Source organism: Vipera berus, assembly GCF_964194415.1.
Source record: "Vipera berus genome assembly, chromosome: 2".
Lineage (NCBI taxonomy): Eukaryota > Metazoa > Chordata > Lepidosauria > Squamata > Viperidae > Vipera > Vipera berus.
In genome coordinates this window covers 223687259-223710603 of record NC_138203.1, presented here as the reverse complement: position 1 = coordinate 223710603, position 23345 = coordinate 223687259, and the positions used below count along the sequence as shown (strand labels likewise).

At 40.1% G+C, this 23345-nt stretch overlaps 1 protein-coding gene across 1 annotated transcript in view; it reads right to left on the bottom strand.

Annotated features, from left to right (window-relative positions):
• Positions 1–23345, bottom strand: part of STAB1 (stabilin 1) — a gene marked incomplete at its 5' end in the record, with an annotated part of 121696 nt that overhangs the window by 33566 nt on the left and 64785 nt on the right. The window contains 14 exons of the mRNA XM_081319052.1: positions 864–1040; positions 3301–3360; positions 4060–4197; positions 4727–4873; positions 6235–6318; positions 7473–7520; positions 8908–9024; positions 13442–13516; positions 15666–15739; positions 16524–16649; positions 17434–17513; positions 18335–18380; positions 20446–20541; positions 22752–22947. Of these exons, the coding sequence (XP_081175178.1) occupies positions 864–1040; positions 3301–3360; positions 4060–4197; positions 4727–4873; positions 6235–6318; positions 7473–7520; positions 8908–9024; positions 13442–13516; positions 15666–15739; positions 16524–16649; positions 17434–17513; positions 18335–18380; positions 20446–20541; positions 22752–22947 (1464 nt within the window). The remainder of the gene's footprint in view (positions 1–863; positions 1041–3300; positions 3361–4059; positions 4198–4726; positions 4874–6234; positions 6319–7472; positions 7521–8907; positions 9025–13441; positions 13517–15665; positions 15740–16523; positions 16650–17433; positions 17514–18334; positions 18381–20445; positions 20542–22751; positions 22948–23345) is intronic.

The window sequence follows — 23345 nt, the reverse complement described above, 5'->3', positions numbered from 1 at the left end:
AAGAATCCCACACCACTTTGAGTACTACCTCATTTATTTTGTGCTGGTAAAAAAAAAAAGGAAATCCTAATCCAGGAGTCTTCCAAACTTGGCAACTTGAAGACTTGTGGACTTCAACTCCCAGAATTCCTCAGCCAGTTGAAGTCCAGAAGTCTTCAAGTTGCCAAGTTGGGAGAACCCTGTCCTAATCCTTGCTCAGTGTCCTGACTATTCTTCTAAGTTTTTTTTTAATTAAACGTCAGAGAAAAACAATGTTGAGATAGACTCCTTAACAAATTTACCATGGCCTCTATCCATATTTTTCAAAATATGTGAAGTCATGCTTAACAGGTATGCCTGTTTCCTCTTGAAATACATCCTTTGTATTTGAAATACATCCTTCTGTTTTACAGAGCTAAAATGCACCTTAAATTAGCCACGTTACTTAAAAGAATGAATGGGCTGGCACCTGTAGATGCCCAAGCAATTATGATGATCAATCATTTTCATTTTAACATTGTAAAATGCCCAGAGTTGTCTATTTCAGATGGGCAGCCATCTAAATCTAAAAATCTATAAAATAAATAAATAAAATTATAATTTAGTAATTCATTGTTAAAATAAAAAGGCATTGTTAATGCAATTTTATACCAGCTGCTCTAAGATTTTCTCTATTTTAATTTTCCCCCTTGCAATTGCTCAGTTTTGGCACATCTCCAGTGAATAAGCAAGCTAAGGCCAGTAGCAACTTCTCTCCCACAGTCAGATCTCACAGATTTTATCAGATAAAATGTTGGTTAAGCAGTTTACTTATTCAAAACCAATTTCTAGCCAGGCTTAAGTGACATGAAAAGGAGATGTGTTTTCTTTAACTTTGGGTTTACCTTTATGTCCCGGATCATGTGCCCTTTGAGATAAGCAACCAGTTTGCTCCTGTGGTCTTTATGATAGAGCCATTTTTGCATTTCAGCAGGAAGAGAATTAAAGGCTGCATCAGTTGGCCACAGCATGGTAAATGGCTGATGAAGGGTATTATTGACCAGATTAAGAAGTCCTGCTTCCTGTATAGAGACACAGAGCAGTAAAATAACATGATTTTACAAAGCTAAGAGAATTACTGTCAACTGGTCAACACCCCCCTCCCCCAAACGTCAGTCTTCAAAAGATCGGAGAGCTGCATCAAAGTTTGTATGGAAACAACCTTCATGCTGTTGAGTGGGATGTAAGCCACAAGTCTGGGAATTGGATTGATTGTTATTGGAGGGTTTTAGGGAGAGGGGGGAATGAGTGAAAAGTGGCCAAACAGATGCCTGATGCCTTAAGCCATTTGGGCTTTACAAAATTTCCTCCTTTCGTCAAAGCAGGCTTCCTCTGTGTCTTAACCGGTCTGGTTTAGAAATGTGGATTTTGATATGCTGTACAATGCTCAGCACAGGGAAAGAAAGCTGTGCAGGACACCTATGGTGACCAAAAAATAAAATAAAAAATCTGGTAGCATTTTTTCAGCCTGGCAAAGTGTTTGTGCACTTGATGAAACAAACTGCAGCTCACAGTGTATGCCTTTTAATAAATCATAATGCTAATGTGTTTTTAAAAAGGCTACCATGCTCTACCTGTATGTTGATTGCAACAATTCCTGTTATGATTATTTTATGACTGTGTCTATTTTATTGGATGTTAATTTTCAGCAACTTTGAAAGGCTGGTTACAAAGTGAGCGAGTGGTAATAAATACATAAATAGGCTACAATCCTGTAAATACTTAAAAGTGAAAGCAGTGTTTGAAGAACATTACACTATATCTATACACGTTTGATTCAGAGAAAACCAGAATGTCAGAAAATGATTGTTTCTCATGAGAACAGTTCTATGCTTTTGTTATGGTTAAAACATTGGGATTTGGGAACCTTTCTAATCTACTGCAAATCACCCAAACATCTACCCATCCATACCCTACTTTCTGCCCACTTTTAGGATAGGTTTAGGGTCTTGAAAGATTTCTGGAGGAACATTAACAGCTATGAAGCCTTCAGAGTTCCATGTTTCAACAACGGATCTAAAAAGAGTTCTGCAAGGAACAAATACGTTGGGAGAGTTGAATTAATCAAGAAGGCCTTGTGAGAGGATGCACTCCCAAACAAGAGCAGAGTGTTAAAAGAATTCTAAGGAAATAATAGAATGTCACATTAAAATAAATGCTCATGATATAGTTGTCTGGGATGCAGAGCATGGAGTTAGCCTGGCTGTTAATGAATGCTAATGTCATAGTTCCGATAAAAGACACAGTTTCAAACAAAATGCAAGCATCGGCACTCATGGAGGGATGCCAGAATCTGAAATCTGCTCCCCCCACAAACCCATCATAACACACACACAATCCCCACCCTTATCTACACGTCATAAATCACATTATCCAATTAGTTTTACATATGAGGTTTCACTTCCCATTCTGTACACGGGCTTTTCCAATCTTCTAACAACATCCGGGTAGATTTCCTCCCCCCCCCCCAAATGAAGCAATTAAAGTAACAGGCTGTCTCTTATATTGTCAGTGCAAAACATGTCAGTGTTTGCAGCGTTGACAGCTAATATACATTGCCAAGAATTACTAAGAAATACATGAGGGTAGAAAAGACTCACTTCTGTCTAAGTAATATTTCGAGAAGAAGGAAGTGCAAGAAAAAAAGAGAGACAATTTTCTTTTTTTTTCTGTTAAATATACAGACTCTCTTAACTAACAGTCGGCCAAGTCAGAAAGAGATCCAGGACAGCATGTGAAGCATCTTCCTTCTATCTATTTATCTGAGTTTTCCCAGGTGGTCAAATAGGCTGAGATTATACCATCTCCATTAGTCCACATGTCTGTAGCCAGTGAGTGAAGTAGATAATGTTTTCTCTCTTCAGACCTGAATTCTATTAAAACTGAAACCATTATCCAATTAATCAGAATTCAAATCCCACTTCTGAAATGCACGTTGAACCAAATTTTAAAATTATATTATTTTGTATTTTTAATATATGGGTTTTAATATGAACCTGGCTAGATGGCAGCACACAGAAAACTTGGACTAATCTTAAAAAGCTACGCGAGTGATGGTTAAGATTTGGATGTGAGACTATCAGGAAACTGCATGGCTCTAAGCTATGTTTGGGAATTGAAAAATAATAATTGGAAAAAGATAACAGCAAGCCACTTCCATATCCTTGTCAGGGAAATTACATAAATGTATCCATGAAATTACCAGTGGTCAAGCTCAACTCAAGGACTACTTCACTTATGTTTCATTCTATGGATTGAAACTGAAAGAGAATGTTCAATTACCTTTAGAAGCCTGCTATATGTTTTGTATCCAAGAGCCTCTGAGACCTCTATAATGGTTTTCTGGAAAGCAATCAATCAGAAAAGTTGCCAATAAAATCCCAGTTCCAGAGTCTGATCAGAAAAGCATTATGCCTGCTTGAAGGTGCATGGAAGAGATGCAGCCTAATTTTTACATCTAACATTGAAACAAGCTGCCTCTTTCCCCATTTCTGGCAATCTAAAATGTGCATGTGCAGCTGTAATACACAGAGATGGCAAGTAAATCTTATATCATGTGTATCCTGTTTAAAACACAAGGATAAGATGCTTTGCAATAGCCCTGAACCCAGATAATGACATGATCTGCCATACAGCAATTCTGAAATATATTCAGTGGCAGATAACTATGTGCAATGCTGCAGCCCTAACAGATTTTACTTCAGTTATGCAACTCGTACAGAAAAGACACAAAAAATAGATCAGAGTCGGATCATTCCATCTCTGAAATAATCCAAACTGTATGTGTACCCAGGCATGAACACTCAAACAAAATAGAAATATATGCAATCAGGTAAGATGGATCTATGGCTCACAGTGCCCTAGTAAGTGGATAGTTAGTGTTTTAAACATCTAACTCAGAACTAAGTATAGTATAAGAAATAAAGAGCCATTAAAAGCCATTGTTATTTTCAATAGCATCTAGTTTTACAGTAGTTTAAAGACTAGCAAACTCATTATGGCTTCTTTCACCTTTTCTACCGTATCTTATTTTAGACATACCTGGGATAGGCCACATGAAATGTTGTGGTGCTGCAGGTCATATGGGGCTAAGACCCCATCAATAATATGTATGACTCCATTCTCTTGAGTAATGTCACTTTCAATTATCTTAACTTCATCATTTAAATACAGACTGTTCTGGGAGGGTAAAAAAGAGGGAATACATTTCAAGCACTTTTAAAAACAGACTATTATACATTATACAAAAATATAAGAATATTATTCTAGAGCAGGGGTCCCCAACCCTTGGGCCATGGCCTGTTTGAAACCAGGCTGCTGGAGAAATGGGCACAAGGACAAACACCATCCGCTTCCTTGAGTGGAACTTTGCATGCGAGTTCAAGCACCCTCTGTTCACGCGCAAAGCTCCATTCATGCAAGTGGAGGGCATGTGCACGCCGCTCACACAAATGGAGCTGTGTGAACACTCAGGCGCCTGTTACTCACACGACACACACCCCCCCGGGCAGGCCGAGCCGTTCTGCAAGCTGGAAAGGTTGGGGACCGCTGTTCTACAGGGATTATCATTGGCCCTAAAAAATAACCCAGTTCCATGAAAAATGAAGACCTGATAGGACACAGTCACATAAGGTTTCTCTTGGCAGTGCAGAAAAGTCTTTTTATGACTAAGATGGAAATGAAACAGGACGGTGACAATGACACACACCTCTTTCATGGAAACTCTGATTTTGTGACCAGATAAAGCTGTTAGAAAATCCTGTGATTCCAAGTCATCTGATAGGAGCTTCTGGCAGATGACTGTGTGATAGCGAAGCAGATCTTCCATGCAGCCAGCTTCTTCCCATTCTGAAAACTAAAGAAAATATGGTTGTACAAAGCAAGCACAGGTTAATCCATTCTTGTTCAGGTGTTTGAAATGAAGCTGCTCTCTGATACAATAGTAATAAATCATGAATGCCGTCTAGTGCATCTATTTCTATTGTCTAACGCAATAGAAAAATGGTTAAAACCTGGTTCTCATGATCCATTTGTCACTCCAAAAAATGTAGAGCTGTTGGGCACCGGCATAAACATACCAACCAATTACATCATACCCTTCACTACAGACAGGGAAAACTGAGCCACAACCAAAATTCAGTTCAATTGAAAACTATTATTCATTTATTAACTTAAAAGGATGGCAACAATAATACAACTATAAACTATAAAGCCAAATACTAAAACTAAAAACCTGGTGCCTATATTGTCTTAGGATGCCTCAACAGCCATCTGTAAATTCCTATTGCTCTACCTCAGTGCCAGCCACAATGGCTTTTTGCAAGGCTAGACCTGCTGGATTGCCAAGGTGTTTGTGTGTGTTCCATGAGGTAGGAACAGCTACGGATAAGGCACACTTCCCAAGTCCCTTTAGATGGCAGCAGGGAAGGAATCTGAAGTGCATTTACCCTATTGGATCTTGTGGGATGGGCAGTTATTCTCAGGGAGAAGTGATCCCTCAAATAAGTGATCCCCAGTGCCATGTAGGGATTTAAAGGTGATAACCAGCACCTTGAGTTGCCCCACAGAAGTAAACTGGGAACTAGTGCTGTTCACATTATAGGGGTGTAACATAAGAAAACCTAGGGGCTCCAAACATTGTATGTGCTGCTGGATTCTGAACTAGTTGTAGCTTCCAGATGGTCTTCAAGGGCAGCTTCATGTAAAGCACATTGCAATAGTCCAAACAGAAAGTGACTAAGGCTTCTTGGTCCAGGAGAGGGCACAGTTGGCACGCAAGATGAATCTGTGTGGAGCACACACCTCCCAGACATGACTGCCACCCGCTCCCTAAGTAGGTGCCATGAGTCCAGGAGGACACCCCCCCAAATTGTGTGCCATCTCAATGGATATGGCATATGGATGGTACTGTACCCTGTTTTGTCCAATGCATCTTGCTCAGTGTTTCCATTAAGATGCTACAGAGGAAGTTCAAATTTAGCTGAAGACATTTATATTTGGAAGCAAACTTAAAAAAAAAATAACGCTTAACTGAAACAAGAATTTGCCTAGAAGTTATCCTTCCTTAAGGTTCTCTTAGTGAACTCTTCTTTTACATTAAACATTTTTTTAAATTTTAATCCCATTTATATCCCGCCCTTCTCCGAAGACTCAGGGCGGCTTACAATCTAAGGCACCCCTTGGTTTTTTCAAATGCCACCTTTCACAAGTGCTTACTGTGGTCTTTGTCTGTAAGTAATCAGCATGTGGGACGAAAATGGTGTATGGTCCTTTCCCTGTTATTTCCAATACTCGATAAAACTGCAACATAGGGAGAAGTCCAGGGATTAGTATAAATACCAAGCAAAAGTTATAATCTACAGGTGTTTGGCATTTGGATTCTGAGAAATTGGCCGTGCACTGAAGATGCTGCAAGAGGTAATGTCATCTTGGTCTTATCAACAGGGTTATACTGTCAGGTTTTGCAGGAAATGATAGCTCTATGCTGTACCAGTACCCCTGCCCTTGGGGTATGGTGTTGGCTTTGGTCGCTGGCTGAGGAATTGGAAAAAGTACAAAGAACAGTGAGAAGGGAAAAGCTTGGGAGATAAATGACTAAGAATGGTTTAGGAGACTGGGTATATTTAGGCTAAGGGAAAGCTAAGGAAAAACAGTCTTCTAAATATTAGAAGACTGTTCTAATATTTCCTGGGCTATCATAGGGAAGAGGGTGTGCAGGTTTATTTTCCACAATTTCCAAGAACCATAAACGAAAACTTCACAAAGGGGATTTAAATTTGACATAAGAAGTAATTTCTTCACTGAAAACTAGGAAACACTAGAATAACCTGTTTTTGAAATCATAGGTGCTCCATTATTGGTGATTTGAAAAAAAAAATTGACTGACATTTGTCTGGGTTCGCATTCCTGCCCTGGGCAGTGAGTCAGAACTCAGGACCTTCAGAGTCTCTTTGAATCTGATGATTCTATGAACTCTGTACCCATCATAGAAAATTTCTTCTCTCTTGTTGCAACACTATTCTTTTCATTGGGTATTTTGCTGATTAGATTCCACTTCCCCCCTTTTCCCCCCTGAATCTTCAAGACATTTAACAATATTAAGCAAGAAATGCAAAATATAAAATGCAAAATAAGATACAAAAGCCAAAAATATAAAATTGTTCACATATAAAAGTCCTGGCTAAAAGCATGGATCTAAATTCCATTGTATGCAGAAATAGGAACCATACTCAACCCCACCCCCACCCCACTCCCAAAAAAACCCACCAGAAAAGACAATTTCATCCGTTGAGGGACTGTCTAGAAATGGGCATAGGTCAACCTTCCAATTCTGATGTTTTCCAGATGTTCTGGTGTATAGTTCTAATTGGATTGCACGGTTGCAGGGATTGTGCAAGGAACTTTCTGGATCCCACTCCAGTTTTTTACCACATAGAAATCCTTCTCATACTTACCTTGCTGTAACGAAGAAATTCAGAGGCATCTTTTCTTCCCATAAGTTCCTGAAGAAGGAAGCAAGGAAGGAAGGGAGGGAGGGAGGGAGGGAGGGAGGGATTAAACATGTTCACAATAACAAGTTTCTTCCAAATTTTAGGAACTACAGTATGTGCATAAAAAACATTCATAATAACAGGCTTCTAATACTGCAATTGCAGATGTGGGAATTCCTTGTAAAAACTCTCCCACTGCAGAATTATAATAGAGAAAAGCAGATCTGATGCATGTCAGGTTTTGAGCCCTACATTCTGGCTGGAATCTTCATAGGTACTTGAACTGATTGGCCAGAGAATTAATGAAGGCATGGATGCAGTAATATCTGGCAACCAAATGTAGTGGCCGGACTGATCTTGCCTTTGATTCTGACTCAAGGCTTCCATGTGCCCCAAGAGACTTGGGAGCTATCACACTTCATATATTCAAGGTGCTGGTGATGACCTATAAAGCCCTAAATGGCTTGGGTCCGGGTTATCTGAGGGAACACCTGCTTCCGGCATCAAGCTCCCTTCGTCCCGTGCGCTCCCACAGGGAGGGCCTTCTCAGGATACCGCCGGTTAAGGAATGCCGGCGGGTTATTCCCAGGGGAAGAGCGTTCTCTGTGGGCGCGCCGGCCCTATAGAACCAACTCCCCATGGAACTTAGGACTGCCCCCGACCTTCGCTCATTCCGCAGGGACCTGAAAACTTGGCTCTTTGAGCTGTGTGGCCCAGGCTGAGGGGTTTTAATTTTTATTGGGTTTTAGTTTTAAATTTCAGGGACTTCATTTAATTGTCTTAATCTGATTTTAATTTTTGTATGTTTGTTTTAATCCTCCCTGTACACCGCCCTGAGTCCTCCAGGAATAGGGCGGTATATAAATTTAATAAAATAAAATAAAATAAATAAAATAAATATGAATAATTTTGAATTATTAATTATAACAATCATATTTGAACCATTCAATATAGGAAATTATGTCCTTACCAATGAATCCCCAGATAGCATACATAAGGGGTGTCAAACTGCCGGCCCACTGGCCGGATGCGTCATGCCAAAACCGTGCCCACCCCAGCTCCAGCAATGGGGAAAAAGTTGGGATACATCGCAACACGTCATGTGACGTTGCAAGTTTGACACCCCTGGCATACATGAAAAAAGCTTTGTTTTCTTTATATTTTCTTTCAAATGAAAGTTCAACTGATTTATCATCTAATTTTTTACTATTTTTTTAATTCATGGGATCATTTGCAACTATCTTTTCTTTTTTGCAACATTTTTCAACTATGTCACATGCTGCTTTTTCAGTACTACTATCAGCACAAAGTTTGGGAATGTTAAGAAGGAAGACTGGTCTTCTAGCATTTGGGAATGGATGCTCACAAATTTTGCAAGTTTTAGTAAAATATGTCTTACCTCCCATACTTTTCTATGGCATGTGAAGCCATCACCAGTCCCCAATAGACAAACGCATGTTCGATTCTGATTTGCATTTTTAAGGCACATAGCTAGTGGACTGCAGCCACCATTATTCTGATCAAGAAAAGAAGAACTAATAAACGGGAGTTATGGTAGCTGTAAATAGACAATTTTCCTTTTCAGAAAAGTGAACGAGCTATCAACAGCTTTGGAGAAGTGGAAAGTAGCCATCTCAGTGAAGACAGCTGTGTGCAGAAACTCAATACCATGCCTAAAGCAGGGGTAGGCAACCTTGGCTCTTTTATGTCTCATGGACTTCAACTCCCAGAATTCCTGAGCCAGCTGGCTCAGGAATTCTGGGAGTTGAAGTCCACGAGTCATAAAAGAGCCAAGGTTGCCTACCCCTGCCTTAAAGGTTTCCATGAACCTGTCAAGTCATTCAAAGATTTTAAAAGAGAAAGGTGCCTTAATGGAAATTCACCTGCCACCTCTCTTTTAAGGAAATTGAAGCACATGAAATTAAGGTTATCTATTTAATGGATATAGTTTTCTTTGTTGTGAAAAACACTTATTACTTTCTATTATTAGTGATTACATGAAGAATTTCCTTTTTGTTCCCATCTAAGGTTATTGGGTTTGATAACAAGCCCCATAATCCCCATCATGAAATATATACCTCCAAGCTGAAAGCCATACTACTGCTTGTTGTTGTTGTTGTTAGCTGCGAAGTCGTGTCCGACCCATCGCGACCCTATGGACAACATTCCTCCAGGCCTTCCTGTCTTCTACCATCTTCTGGAGTCCATTTAAGCTCACGCCTACTGCTTCAGTGACTCCATCCAGCCACCTCATTCTCTGTCGTCCCCTTCTTCTATTGCCCTCAATCTTTCCCAGCATTAGGCTCTTCTCCAGTGAGTCCTTCCTTCTCATTAGGTGGCCAAAGTATTTGAGTTTTAGCTTCAGGATCTGGCCTTCTAAAGAGCAGTCAGGATTGATCTCCTCTAGGACTGACCGGTTTGATCGCCTTGCAGTCCAAGGGACTCGCAGGAGTCTTCTCCAGCACCATAGTTCAAAGGCCTCAATTCTTTGGCGCTCAGCCTTTCTTATGGTCCAGCTTTCACTGCCATACATTGCAACTGGGAAGACCATAGCCTTGACTATACGCACTTTTGTTGACAGGGTGATGTCTCTGCTTTTTAGTGTGCTGTCTAGATTTGCCATGGCTTTCCTCCCCAGGAGCAAGCGTCTTTTAATTTCTTGGCTACAGTCCCCATCTGCAGTGATCTTGGAGCCCAGGAAAACAAAATCTGTCACTACCTCCATTTCTTCCCCATCTATTTGCCAGGAATTGAGAGGGCCAGTTGCCATGATCTTGGTTTTCTTAATGTTAAGTTTCAACCCAACTTTTGCACTCTCCTTCTTCACCCGCAACAAGAGGCTCTTTAGTTCTTCTTCACTTTCTGCCATTAGAGTGGTATCATCTGCGTATCTTAGGTTGTTGATATTTCTTCCGGCAATCTTAATTCCAACTTTTGATTCATCTAGCCCTGCCTTTCTCATGATGTGCTCTGCATATAAGTTAAATAGGCAGGGCGACAGTATACAGCCTTGCCGGACTCCTTTCCCAATTTTGAACCAATCAGTGGTTCCGTGTCCAGTTCTCACTGTTGCTTCTTGACCCGCATATAGGTTTCTCAAGAGACAAATAAGATGGTCTGGTACTCCCATCTCTTTAAGAACTTGCCACAGTTTGTTATGATCCACACAATCAAAGGCTTTAGCATAGTCAATGAAGCAGAAGTAGATGTTTTTCTGGAACTCCCTAGCTTTCTCCATGATCCAGCGTATGTTGGCAATTTGATCTCTAGTTCCTCTGCCTCTTCGAAATCCTGCCTGTACTTCTGGTAGTTCTCGATCCACATACTGCTGAAGTCTAGCTTGTAGGATTTTAAGCATGACTTTACTAGCATGAGAAATGAGTGCAATGGTGCGGTAGTTTGAACATTCTTTGGCACTGCCTTTCTTTGGAATTGGAATGTAAACTGATCTTTTCCAATCCTGTGGCCACTGTTGAGTTTTCCAAATTTGCTGGCAAATTGAGTGTAGCACTTTTACTGCACTGTCTTTTAAGATTTTGAATAGCTCAGCTGGAATACTGTCACCTCCACTAGCTTTGTTGTTGCTCAGCTTTTCTAAGGCCCACTTCACCTCACATTCTAGGATGTCTGGCTCGAGGTCAGTGACCACATCATTGTGATTATCTGGGACGTTAAGCTCATTCTTGTATAGTTCTTCTGTGTAATTTTGCCACCTCTTCTTAATCTCTTCTGCCTCTGTTAGGTCCCTGCCATTTTGGTCCTTTATCATGCCCATTTTTGCATTAAACGTTCCCTTCATCTCTCCAATTTTCTTGAAAAGATCTCTGGTCCTCCCTATTCTATTGTTTTCTTCTATTTCTTTGCACTGTTCATTTAAGAAGGCATTCTTATCTCTTCTAGCTATTCTCTGGAATTCTGCATTCAATTGGGCATATCTATGTTTTTCTCCCTTGCCTTTCGCTTCCCTCCTTTCCTCAGCTATTTGCAAAGCTTCCTCAGACAGCCATTTTGCTTTCTTGCATTTCTTTTTCTTTGGGATAGTTTTGGTTGCTACCTGTTGTACAATGTCGCGAACCTCTGTCCATAGTTCTTCAGGCACTCTGTCTATCAGATCTAATTCCTTAAATCTATTTGTCACCTCTACTGTATATTCAACAGGGATATGATTTAATTCATACCTGACTGGCCTAGTGCTTTTCCCTACTTTCTTCAGTTTAAGCCTAAACTTTGCAAGGAGAAGCTCATGGTCTGAGCCACAGTCAGCTCCTGGTCTTGTTTTTACCGACTGTATAGAGCTTCTCCATCTTTGGCTGCAGAGCATATAGTCAATCTGATTTCTGTGTTGACCGTCTGGTGATGTCCATGTGTAGAGCCGTCTCTTGGGTTGTTGGAAAAGAGTGTTTGCTATGACCATCGTATTCTCTTGACAAAATTCTATCAGCCTGTGCCCTGCTTCATTTTGTACTCCAAGGCCAAACTTGCCTGTTATTCCAGTTATCTTTTGGCTTCCTACTTTAGCATTCCAATCCCCCATGATGATAAGGACATCATTTTTTGGTGTTACTTCTATAAGGTGCTGTAGGGCTTCATAGAACCGGTCAATTTCATCCTCTTCAGCACTGGTGGTTGGGGCATAGACTTGGACTACTGTGATATTGAATGGTTTGCCTTGGATTCGAACTGAGATCATTCTGTCATTTTGAGGATTGTATCCCAGTATTGATTTTCCTACTCTTTTATTGACTATGAAGGCTACTCCATTTCTTCTGAGGGATTCTTGCCCGCAGTAGTATACCTGATGGTCATCTGAATTAAATTCACCCATTCCTGTCCATTTTAGTTCGCTGATACCTAAGATGTCGATGTTCAGTCTTGTCATCTCTTGTTTGACCACGTCCAGCTTTCCTTGATTCATGGATCTTACATTCCAGGTTCCTATGGAGAAAAAATCTTTACAGCATCGGACTTTCCTTTCACCACCAGACATATCCACAGCTGAGCGTCCTTTCGGCTTTGGCCCAGTCGCTTCATTCTTTCTGGCGCTACTAGTACTAGCCCTCTGCTCTTCCCCAGTAGCATATTGGACGCCTTCCGACCTGAGGGGCTCATCTTCCAGCGTCATATCATTTTGCCTTTTGGTACTGTCCATAGGGTTTTCATGGCAAAGATACTGGAGTGGGTTGCCGTTTCCTTCTCCAGTGGATCACGTTTTGTGAGAACTCTCTGCTATGACCTTTCCGTCTTGGGTGGCCCTGCACGGCATAGCTCATAGCTTCATTGAATTACGCAAGCCCCTTCGCCACGACAAGGCAGTAATCCATGAAGGGGATACTACTGCTAGACAACTTTAATTCAATAAGTGTTTACATCAATCAGCAATAGGGTTATTGACTAACACACAATTAGTTGACTCCACTAAACATACTAAGCTATAAACTATATTTTATAAATTATGATGGTTGAATTAACACATTATGCCAAATCCAAACAAAACACAGTGTGATCTAGTGACATGGTTGCTTCCCCCCATCCCCCTTGTGAAATTTATTATTGAAAACTTTTAAGGATTACCAAATAAATCAGGGCTGGGAAATGTACCATGGCATGCACAAACCTTTTAAAATGGTAGCTGTATGACCTTAAAATTAAACAAAATATATTTTTTTAAAAAAAACAAATGTCACAAGATTGCAACTCAAAACCTTGTAAGATTTGGGTAACAATGCCAGATGACTTCAGGGAACTCCTGATATTTTGGTTGATTTTTTTTAAAAAAAGAGTTAATTTTTAATGTTTATGTTGGGGCCTGCACCTAGATTACCTTTGTGATGAGTGGAATCACACCATTAGCAAATCTCTGTTGGGGTTAGTATTGTTTGCTTTTTTAAAAGGTGAAAACTAGCATTCAGGAGATCTTACAAAAACAAACAAACCTCTGAGCAAGGATCAACATAGTCACATGTATTAATCCCATCACCAGTGAACGCAGGAAGACAGTCACAGGCAACCTGAGAGAAATAAAAACACCGCCACATATTTCACATTCAGAATTTCAAACAGAGGGACACAAACTGCCAGACATCCTTCTGCAGCAATTATAAAGATGGCAGATATTTGTCATTTTCCTGCTCTGCCTCTTTCTGCAACTGTGAAATAGAGGAAGTGCATCCTACATATGCAGACTTTGCAGCTGCTATGGGTGTCAAAGGTTGTGAGAGCACAATCGCTTAATAGTCCCATTGCAAATGAGTGAGCTCTGTGCATTTTAAGCCATTGGATGTTCCTGCTGGGGAAGCAGAGCAGCGAGTACACACTTGCCACACTTCAGTGTGAGTATGTAGAGGACAGACTAGAGGAGCTCTATCTCCAGACTGCCTATCCCTTGGTAGGTCCTATGCCTACATTGGGCTCTTTCAATCCTGGATACATGAACGGGAGGGAAAGGGACACACACACACCCTTCTTTCCCATTCATGTGTCCCTTTCCCTCCTGTGTATGGGATGGAAATCCACAACCATTGTTGCAGATGTTAGACCATAAATTACTTTGATCCACCTCTCTATGCATCATCAGCAAGGAGATTAAGCAGATGGCAAGGAAGATGCACATCTTACAGGATACAATAGAAATGCTACTGCTGCCTCAGAAGTAACCATTTATGCTAATGACTCAGCTGCCTCCCCAGATTAAAAAAAGCAAGACACAGACCATACTTTGAATTTATTCTAGAAGGCCAACTCCATAATAGAAACCCTAGTGCCACATGGAGCTTTTTATCTATTTGCAAAGGACATCTATGAGGTTATATGTTGGGGGGGAGTGGGGATGCTTTGTGATGCACTTTTAAAAAAGGCCAGGGCTTTAATCACATGCTTGAAACTACCATCTTGACTTTTTTGTTTCTCTCTCTGGACACCCTGACTGTGTGATTAAGAACAAGCAATACAATCCTTCCTCTACTTCAGGGGTGTCAAACTCAATTTCATTGAGGGCCGCATCAGCATTGCGTTTGCCCTCAAGGGGCCGGGTGGGTATGGCCAGGGTGGGCGTGGCCTACTGGGTGGGCGTGGCTAGAGTGCGTATGGCCTACTGGGTGGGCATGGCCAGCTCTACATCATTTGCCTATTGGTGCCTAGGCAGGAGTGGGACAGATCTGAGGGTTTCTGGCAGAAGGAGGGTCTCTGGGCCAGGGCCAAGGCAGTGGGGGCCGTTCCCTCACTGTTTCCAGGATGGCTTTGTGGGCCACATGAAACCACTTCGTGGGCCGGATCTGACCCCCAGGCCTTGTGTTTGACATGTCTGCTCTACTTCATTATAAATAAGCCCCATTAAACTCACTGCCAAACATAACAGATTGTTTTGAGACTTATCACTGCAATCTTGGGACTGGCAAAAATCACAAAAGCAATAGACAGAGGAAGTAGCATAGGTAAACTATTTGTTTGGGGTGCACTGTGCATGCTTAATATATACATCAGGACAACTTTAGAGACCTTACAGTATCAAAATCCTAGCACCATTTATAACAGTTGAAGAAGTTCCTGCAGCCTTTTATACATTTCTGTGTTTGATTCTCTGCCTGTGTGTGTGTGTGTATATATATATAGAGAGAGAAAGATTGAGAGACGGAGAGTGAGAAATTCAGATTATTGTTGTTAGTATCATTGCTTTTTTCATATGAAGGTTTAGAGATTATTACAACTCTTTTAAGTATGCATTCACAGGTTTTACCTACCCAAGCATCCAACATTAAGAGTAATATATACAACATGCACTAAGTGTGTTATAATAAACTTACATTATGTAATAAATATAAAAATGATTAAAATCATCATTTTATTTTGCTGATCACAGAGGAATCAAGGAAAGGCTTGAGCAAACAGTAAGATTCACCTGTGTCATAGAAACAGGAAACAGAAAAACTCATCCCAAGTAGAAGAAATGAACTTCTCAACAACTTTATTTAGCTAAGGCTCTAAAGGAAATGAGAGTCTCCACTGTCAGATGTTACAAAAATAAAAATTACAATTATATGGAATAAGATAGGAAACAAATATGAATAGTTCAAAGTATTAAGTGCTATGTTCTCAACTGTTTTTCATTGTAAGTATATTGTTAGTAAACTTCAGAATAGGATAAGATAAAAATTTGCTTACCAAACCTGGCCCTGTTTTAATACAGTTTGCATTTCGGTGGCATCCTCCATTCTTTTCTAAGCACCGATCCAGTTCTATACATCAAAGAAATACACATTATATCAGATTGCTTCCACCAAAAAATATGACTGTTACAAAACAAGGTCTCAGAAGATATGAATTGATGAATATCCTGTTAACTTGTGCAATGAGTGCAATGAGCAAGGATAAGTCAGGACACATTTTTCATCTTTCTAAATGCCCCAGATCTTCCTAGTGAAAATTCATAATTGATTAGGGAAAAACAATATCAAAGAAAACTTTCAAGCAGTTTTTACCTTCCCAAGTGGAATATTCATACAGTACCTGTTACAAAGTATCCCACCTACATATGGAACAAACAATGGCATTCATTCTAATGGGGAACCTTGTAAGCTGTCACTATCGCTGGTGAAGAATCCTCTTCTCCATTATTCAGCGATCATGTCCACATTATTTTACTATCCAGCTTACAGTGAAGTAGCCAGCTACATATACATGTACATTTTAAGAAAGTGCTGACTGCCTGGGCTGATGTAACAGGAACCCAGAGTCACCTTATCGGGGAGATGGGTGACATATAAATTTAATAAATAAAAAAGGACAACTTCTCTGCAAGAGAAATAATGCCATTGTTTTATCATATTTTAAATATTTCATCTTCTTTTAAATGCCACTCATTTATTTGAGTACTGATCTATCCCAATAGCTAGTTTCTAATCCCATTTACTGTATATGGTCGCCAATTTCACAAAAGTGACTATGGGCAGAAAAAAAAACCCCACTTTTTAAAGCCACATCAACCATCCTTTCATCTGTTTTGAACTGTATGATGCTTACCTCTGCATAACGTTCCATCTCCTGAATAACCTTCTTTGCAAGTGCAGATGTTTTTGCCCGGTGCTATTTTGGTACAGTTAGCATATATGGAACAGCCGCCATTATCCTCAGCACAAGGGTCTATTTCTGAATTGCCAAAGAAAAAGAGGGTGGGCTAAAATAGAAAACAGTTGCACACAGGTATGGCAAGTACATTTGCGAACACCTGGGGACCTTGTTCAGACTGTGGTTTGAATCTTTGCTTTCCTCCAGTATATCCCCATTTATGAATCAGGATGTTTCTGCTGTTCCTCTACAACTACCAAATCTGCTACTGGGTTTTACTGGTGTGGTGAAACTAAAGTGAAATACGGTAGGGAAGGCTCATGTGGGATGTAGAAAACTATAATTCAGAAGAAATGTTGGGAGAATTTTGTCTGCTCCTTGACCTGAATGAAAGAGCCGGCAAGGATTTCAAGCTTTTGTTTTGCCCAGATTGGCCTTTCTCAACCCAACTGCCAGAGAATGCACATCAGGCTTTCATGCCAGTTTTCTTTGACATGGACCTGGAGGAGATTTGCATTGGATGTAGACAAAAAGGACTTCCCTAAGATTACAGTGTAAACATTTCTCTGCAAAAATGCTCATTTCTCTTCACCCAACAACTTGCTATGGAAAGTCTGAACGCAGCCCATAGGAAAGCATTGAACGCTACATTTTAAATTATATGAAACTTACCTTACTAATGTTTTACTTGTTGTAATGTTCAAATGGTGAACATGTGTCTATCAGCAATGCTTGTGCATGTAATTTGTGAAAAATACGATAAGTTTTAGCTATCATAGATCTGTCTCTAGGTACTGTATGTGTATACCTGCGGTGTTAAACTATCAAGCGTGCATTATGAATTGAAAGCATTTGCCAGCTATACCTGCACAAGAGGTTCCATTTCCAGAATAGCCAGCAGAACAGGAGCAGGTAGATTGAGAATTAGTAGAGTCATTAACGCAACTGAAACAGAGTAATAAGGGATTGAGAATTATATATAAACTCACACACATATGTTTATGATGACACTGAGTGTTAATTGTGTTGTGCTTGTTTGGCTTGCCTCATATTGCTCCCCTTCTGTCATTTGTCTAAATGTGTAGTTACACAACAGAGATACACTGCAGGAAGCTCAAGTTACTGATATATGTTTCTTTCTCATGCTCAAAGTGGAATTTTTGCACCTTGAAAATAAATGGAGATTGTGATTGAAAACAATTACAAAGTCAATCATTCTGATGCAGGAATTAGTGGTTATGGTCCCATTAATATTTATATGAAAATTGCTTCGTGGCAATAATTCATCTTACTGATTTGGATAAGAAAATTAATAAACCATGGGAAATGTCTTGCCTACTCTCGTTCAGAATGAGAAGATATAGTTTGAGAGACATATATATTTAACTTAAGGAAGATCTTGATGAATGGAATCTATACTTTCACAGGTTTTATTTGTAAATAATCTCTAACTGTACATTAGAGAATTTAATAATCGCCAGATCATTTTTAAGGAACTAAGCAATATATAATAGAGAGGCTTAATTAAAAACTCAGCTTCCTAGAAATACTGCTTAAATTTATTGATTAGATTTTTATCCCGCCTATATTAATGTACAAGTAACTCAAGGTGATAAACATAGATGATACTCCTTCCTCCTCCTTTTCTCCCTATCACAACAGCCCTGTGGAGAAAAAGAGGGAAAATATCCCTGTGGGGTTGTTACAGAAAACAATCACCCAATTTCAAACATGTTCTAAACTTTGTTCTAAACCACTGTACTTACTTGGCATTCACATCACAAGTACCATTGCAGAAATCAGTTTCAATCTCTGCAAAAGAACATTTTGTTAGAACATTGTCCAATCTCCAAGAAAAAATAATTCTCTCAAGTAGTCATGTACTTTGACTATAATCAGTGCTTTTTTTGTAAAAGAAAAAGGTGCCGGAACTCACACATGTCATACAACCCGCCTTGCCTACCCTACAAGGTTCCATCCAAAAAAGGTGCTGGGACTCCATTCTGAGCGTTCTATGACAAAAAAAAGCCCTGACTATAATGATATGTGGGAATGATCTTGGGAGACATAAGAAAGAGCTGCAGGCTAGACAACCAGCTTATAAGAGATATCCTGAGCTCCTCACCTCAGAAGCAAGAGGTGTTCTGGGAAGCATTTCTGAAAGGACCCTGCCTAGTTTCCTGGAGAATAAAAGGAAAAGAGGGGAAAAATACTTTCAGTTTCACAAGATTCTGTTAATGTAACCTTACAATACAAAGAGCATTAGTACTCATGGTGTCGGCTGGAGAGCTGACAGCCTGGGTTTGAGACCTGAGCTCCGCACAATGGGGTGAGCTCCTGTTATTTGCTCTAGCTCCTGCCCACCTAGACCTTCAAAAGCATGCAAATAAATAGGTTCCACTTTAGTGAGAAGGTAACAGCATACCAAGTGCCTTTGACCTATAGCCATGCTCTTCACCTGACTATGGAAATTGTCTTCTGACAATGCTGGCTTCCTCGGCCAAGAAACGGAGATGAGCACAACTAACAGGGAAACCTATACCTTTACCTTACTCATGGTGCACTTTTTGTTTGGACTACCTCAAAGGACTAACATCAGTCCTTTGAGGTAGTCCATTTTGGAGTTTTAAAACTGGCCTTCAACCCACAGGGATATCTCTGTCTGCCTACAGCATTGTTGCAAATGAGCAGCAAAGGGATATACAAATAACCAATTTACAGAATGCCATGGTACAACTAACACAACAGCTGCGACAGAATTTGCTTTAGTCTGCAGCAGCACAGCAACACGAACAGCACTTAGACTTACATACTGCTTCGCAGTGCTTTTACAGCCCTCTCTAAGCTGTTAACAGAGTCAGCATATTGTCAGGTCCTCATTTTACTGACCTCGGAAGGAAGGGACCTCGGAAGGAAGGATCCTCACCTTGAGCCGGTGAGGATCGAACCCCTGGCAGTCAGCAGAACTAGCCTGCAACACTGCATTCTAACCACTGTGCCACCACAGCTCAGGCAATCCTCCTGCATTCTTAAATTGGCTTAACAGAGCCATTTAGGGTGGGGGGGGGGCCCTGATCAGTTCCAGGCCTTCACAGCAAAATGTGAAAAGTTTATGGCCAGTGGAGTTTCCCACATAATGTCTACATTGGCTTAGATTCTTAGTTAATTTTTTAAAATATTTGTTTGATGTTAAGGAAATGAACGGAATTTTAGAACCTTGTGAATGAAACACATTCTCAAATTAATCTCTACTTTCAGCAAGGACTCTGGGTCCAAGATAGGGCTTAGAAAATAAAAGGCAGGTGGTTGCTATCCAACTGAGGTTGTTTTGGGGTTTTTTTTTGCCTTCTGATATATGGATGTTTTATGATTGGTCACACTATCAAGGTAACTTTTTTGTGAGAAAGCCCATTACATGTTCTCACATTTCAAATGTGCCCACTGGCCCCAAAAGACTGGGCTTTTTGAGTATGTCACACTATTGATTGATGATATTACTATTTTCTCATTCTACTTGATGAACCTAATTAAAGCAAGAATTGTTTATAAGCTATCTCATTAATTGATTAAATGTCCAAAATGTTGCATAAGTTTTATTTTTTTATGGTGTTCCTTGATTGATAGCAATAGTTGTTCTGTATATTTGATTATGCCTTATATCTGCAATACACTTTGTACTATCTCCTAGATTTGTTTGAAAAACCAAGCATTTTCTGCGGATTTGACTGCAGGAGAAGAAAAGGGACACACTGGTATTATAACAAAACTCCAATTCTGCAATTTTTAATATAGTCCTTTCTCATTTCTTTTAAATTTGATTTTTTAAAAAATCCAGTAGGTTCAAATCTGGACCGGAATGCCTTGTTTCTCAACTTACCTTGGTCACAATTAACTCCTTTAAATCCTGAGTTGCATGTGCAGCTTCCATCACCTAACAACCCATCGTTGCACTGTCCTTTATTGCAATTGCACTCTAAGAAGAAATATAAGTCTTTTTTAGGTATAAATGAATACACCCAATGTTACCTATGCTGGTTTTTCTGCACCATCATGGCCAACAGAAAACCCAATTATTATATGTAGCTACCTCTTTCTATGCAGCCCTTATCACTATCAATTCCTGCACAGGGCCCTAGAAATGAAATGTGAGTGAAAGTATTTGAAAAATACACACAATATTTATAGAATAATGTTCTAGGAGTTTAAAAATTACCTAGAGGGACCTTGGAGTCATAGTGAATGATCACTTGAATATGAGCCAGCAGCAGCAGCCAAAAAAGCTAATACAATCCTGGGTTTTATAAACAGAGGCATCGAATCAAGATTACACGAAGTATTAGTACTGCTTTATAAAACCCTAGTAAGACAACACGTGGAATACTGCAACCAATTTTGGTCATCTTACTACAAAAAAAGATATTGAGACTTTGGAAAAAGTTCAGAGAAAAGCAACTAAGATGATCATAGGCATGGAGACTAAAACATATGAAGAATGGCTGCAGGACTTGGATTTGGCTAGTCTAAAGAAAAGAAGAAACAGGGGTGACAGGATAACAGTATTCCAGTATTTGAGTAGCTGCCACAAACAAGAGGAGGTCAAATTATTTTCCAAAGCACCAGAGGGTAGGACAAGAAACAATGGTTGGAAACTGACCAAAGAGACAAGCAACCTGGAATTAAGGATAAATTTCGTAACAGTGAGGACCATTAACCAGTGGAACAACAGTGAGCGTTCCATCACTGGAGTTTTTTAAAAAGAGGCTAGACAGTCACTTGTCTGAAATGGTATTGGTTCTCCTACTTGAGCAGGGGGCTAGACTAGAAGACCTCCAAGGTCCCTTCCAGCTCCGTTCCATTCCATTCCATTCCATTCCATTCCATTCCATTCCATTCTATTCTATTCTATTCTATTCTATTCTATTCTATTCTATTCTATTCTATTCTATTCTATTCTATTCTATTCTATTCTATTCTATTCTATTCTATTCTAGTGTTAGAATAATCCAGGGCGTTTAGTAACTTGCAGGTGGCAATTAAATGTAAGTAATAGGATAATTGTTTGGCTTGTGATTTGGGCCACATTAAAAATCGGAGGATGGCCCCAAGTTTCAGAAAATCCCAGGGACTGCATGCAAATCTTTTTGTGTGCATCACTGTTTTTGACCAAATGCTTCTCTATGCAGTAGCACAGATGCTATTCTGATATTCCAGCCATAGATGGCAGAGGCGGCATAGAGATTTGATAATAATTATTCCCCAGTTCTTTATACAGTTTTTCCTTGAGTTACAACCATCATTTAGAGACTGTTTAAGTTACAACAGCACTGAAAAAAGTAACTTACAACTGGTCCTTGCGCATACAACCGTTGCAGCATCCCCATAGTCATGTGATTAAAATTCAGGCACTTGGCAAACTGGCATGTATTTACCGTGATTGCAGTGTCCTGGTGTGTGTGTGTGTGTGTGTGTGTGTGTGTGTTTTTGTGATTTGACTACCATCTATGACCTTCCCAGCCGGCTTGCAATAAGCAAAGTCAATGGGAGAAGCTGGATTCACTGAATGACTGGGTGATTCATTTAACAATCACAGTGATTTCCTTAACAACCATAGCAAAAAATGTTATAAAAAATTTGGCATGACTCACTTAAGAGCCACCTTGTTTAGCAATGGAAATCTTGGTCCCAGTTGTTGTCTCAAGTAAAGGACTCCTTGTACAGGGAGCCCTTGACTTACAAACATTCATTTAGTGACTGTTTGAAGTTACAATGGCGCTGAAAAAAGTGATTTATGACCATTTTCGCACTTATGACCGTTGCAGCATCCCCATGGTCACGTGATCAAGATTCGGATGCTTGGCAACTGGCATGTGTTTATGAACGTTGCAGTGTCCCGGGGTCACGTGATCACCTTTTGTGACCCTCTGCCAAGCAAAGTCAATGGGGAAGCCAGATTCACTTAACCACCGGGTTACTAACTTAACTAACTGCAATGATTCACTTAACAACGGTGGCAAGAAGATGAGGCAAAACTCGACAAACGTCTTACTTAGCAATGCAAATTTTGGGCCCAGCTGTGAATAAGTCAAGGACTGCCTGTACAGTATTTTGAAAGAAATAAGTAGCACAAAGAAGAAAAACCAGGTTCAGATGGCACAAATAGGGGCGAATAACAGCCATAATCACCTGATTGGCACTTGGGTCCATATCTTCCTGCCTGACACATTTCACAGGCTGTACCATGGAAACCTTCCTGGCACTGGCAATCTCCATTGCCTTCGATGCCATCTTGACACACCCCGTGGCCAGAGCACCAGTTGCCTGGCTTCCCAGGACACATCTCACACATAGCACCATAGTAGCCTGGACAGCAGATGGAGACCTCAGAAAACAGACAGATTGATAGTCAGACCAGGAAAAAAAATAGGAATTTTGTACAAATGTAAGGATTACTGCTGAGCGTCTCTTTATTTTGATTCTGCCTTATAAGACATCCAGTGTCATAATGTTTGAGTTGGATGGCTACATAAAATCTTGATTGGTGCCATGTTCAAAAGTTGATATTGCTTAGGGCTTGAGATGGTATCATAATAGCAATAGCACTTAAGACTTATATACCACTCCATAGTTCTTTACAGCCCTCTCTAAGCGGTTTACAGAATCAGCACATTGCCCCCAACAATCTGGGTCCTCGTTTTATTGACCTCGGAAGGATGGAAGGCTGAATCAACCTTGAGCCTGTCACGATCGAACTGCCAAACTTCTGGCAGTCAGCAGTCA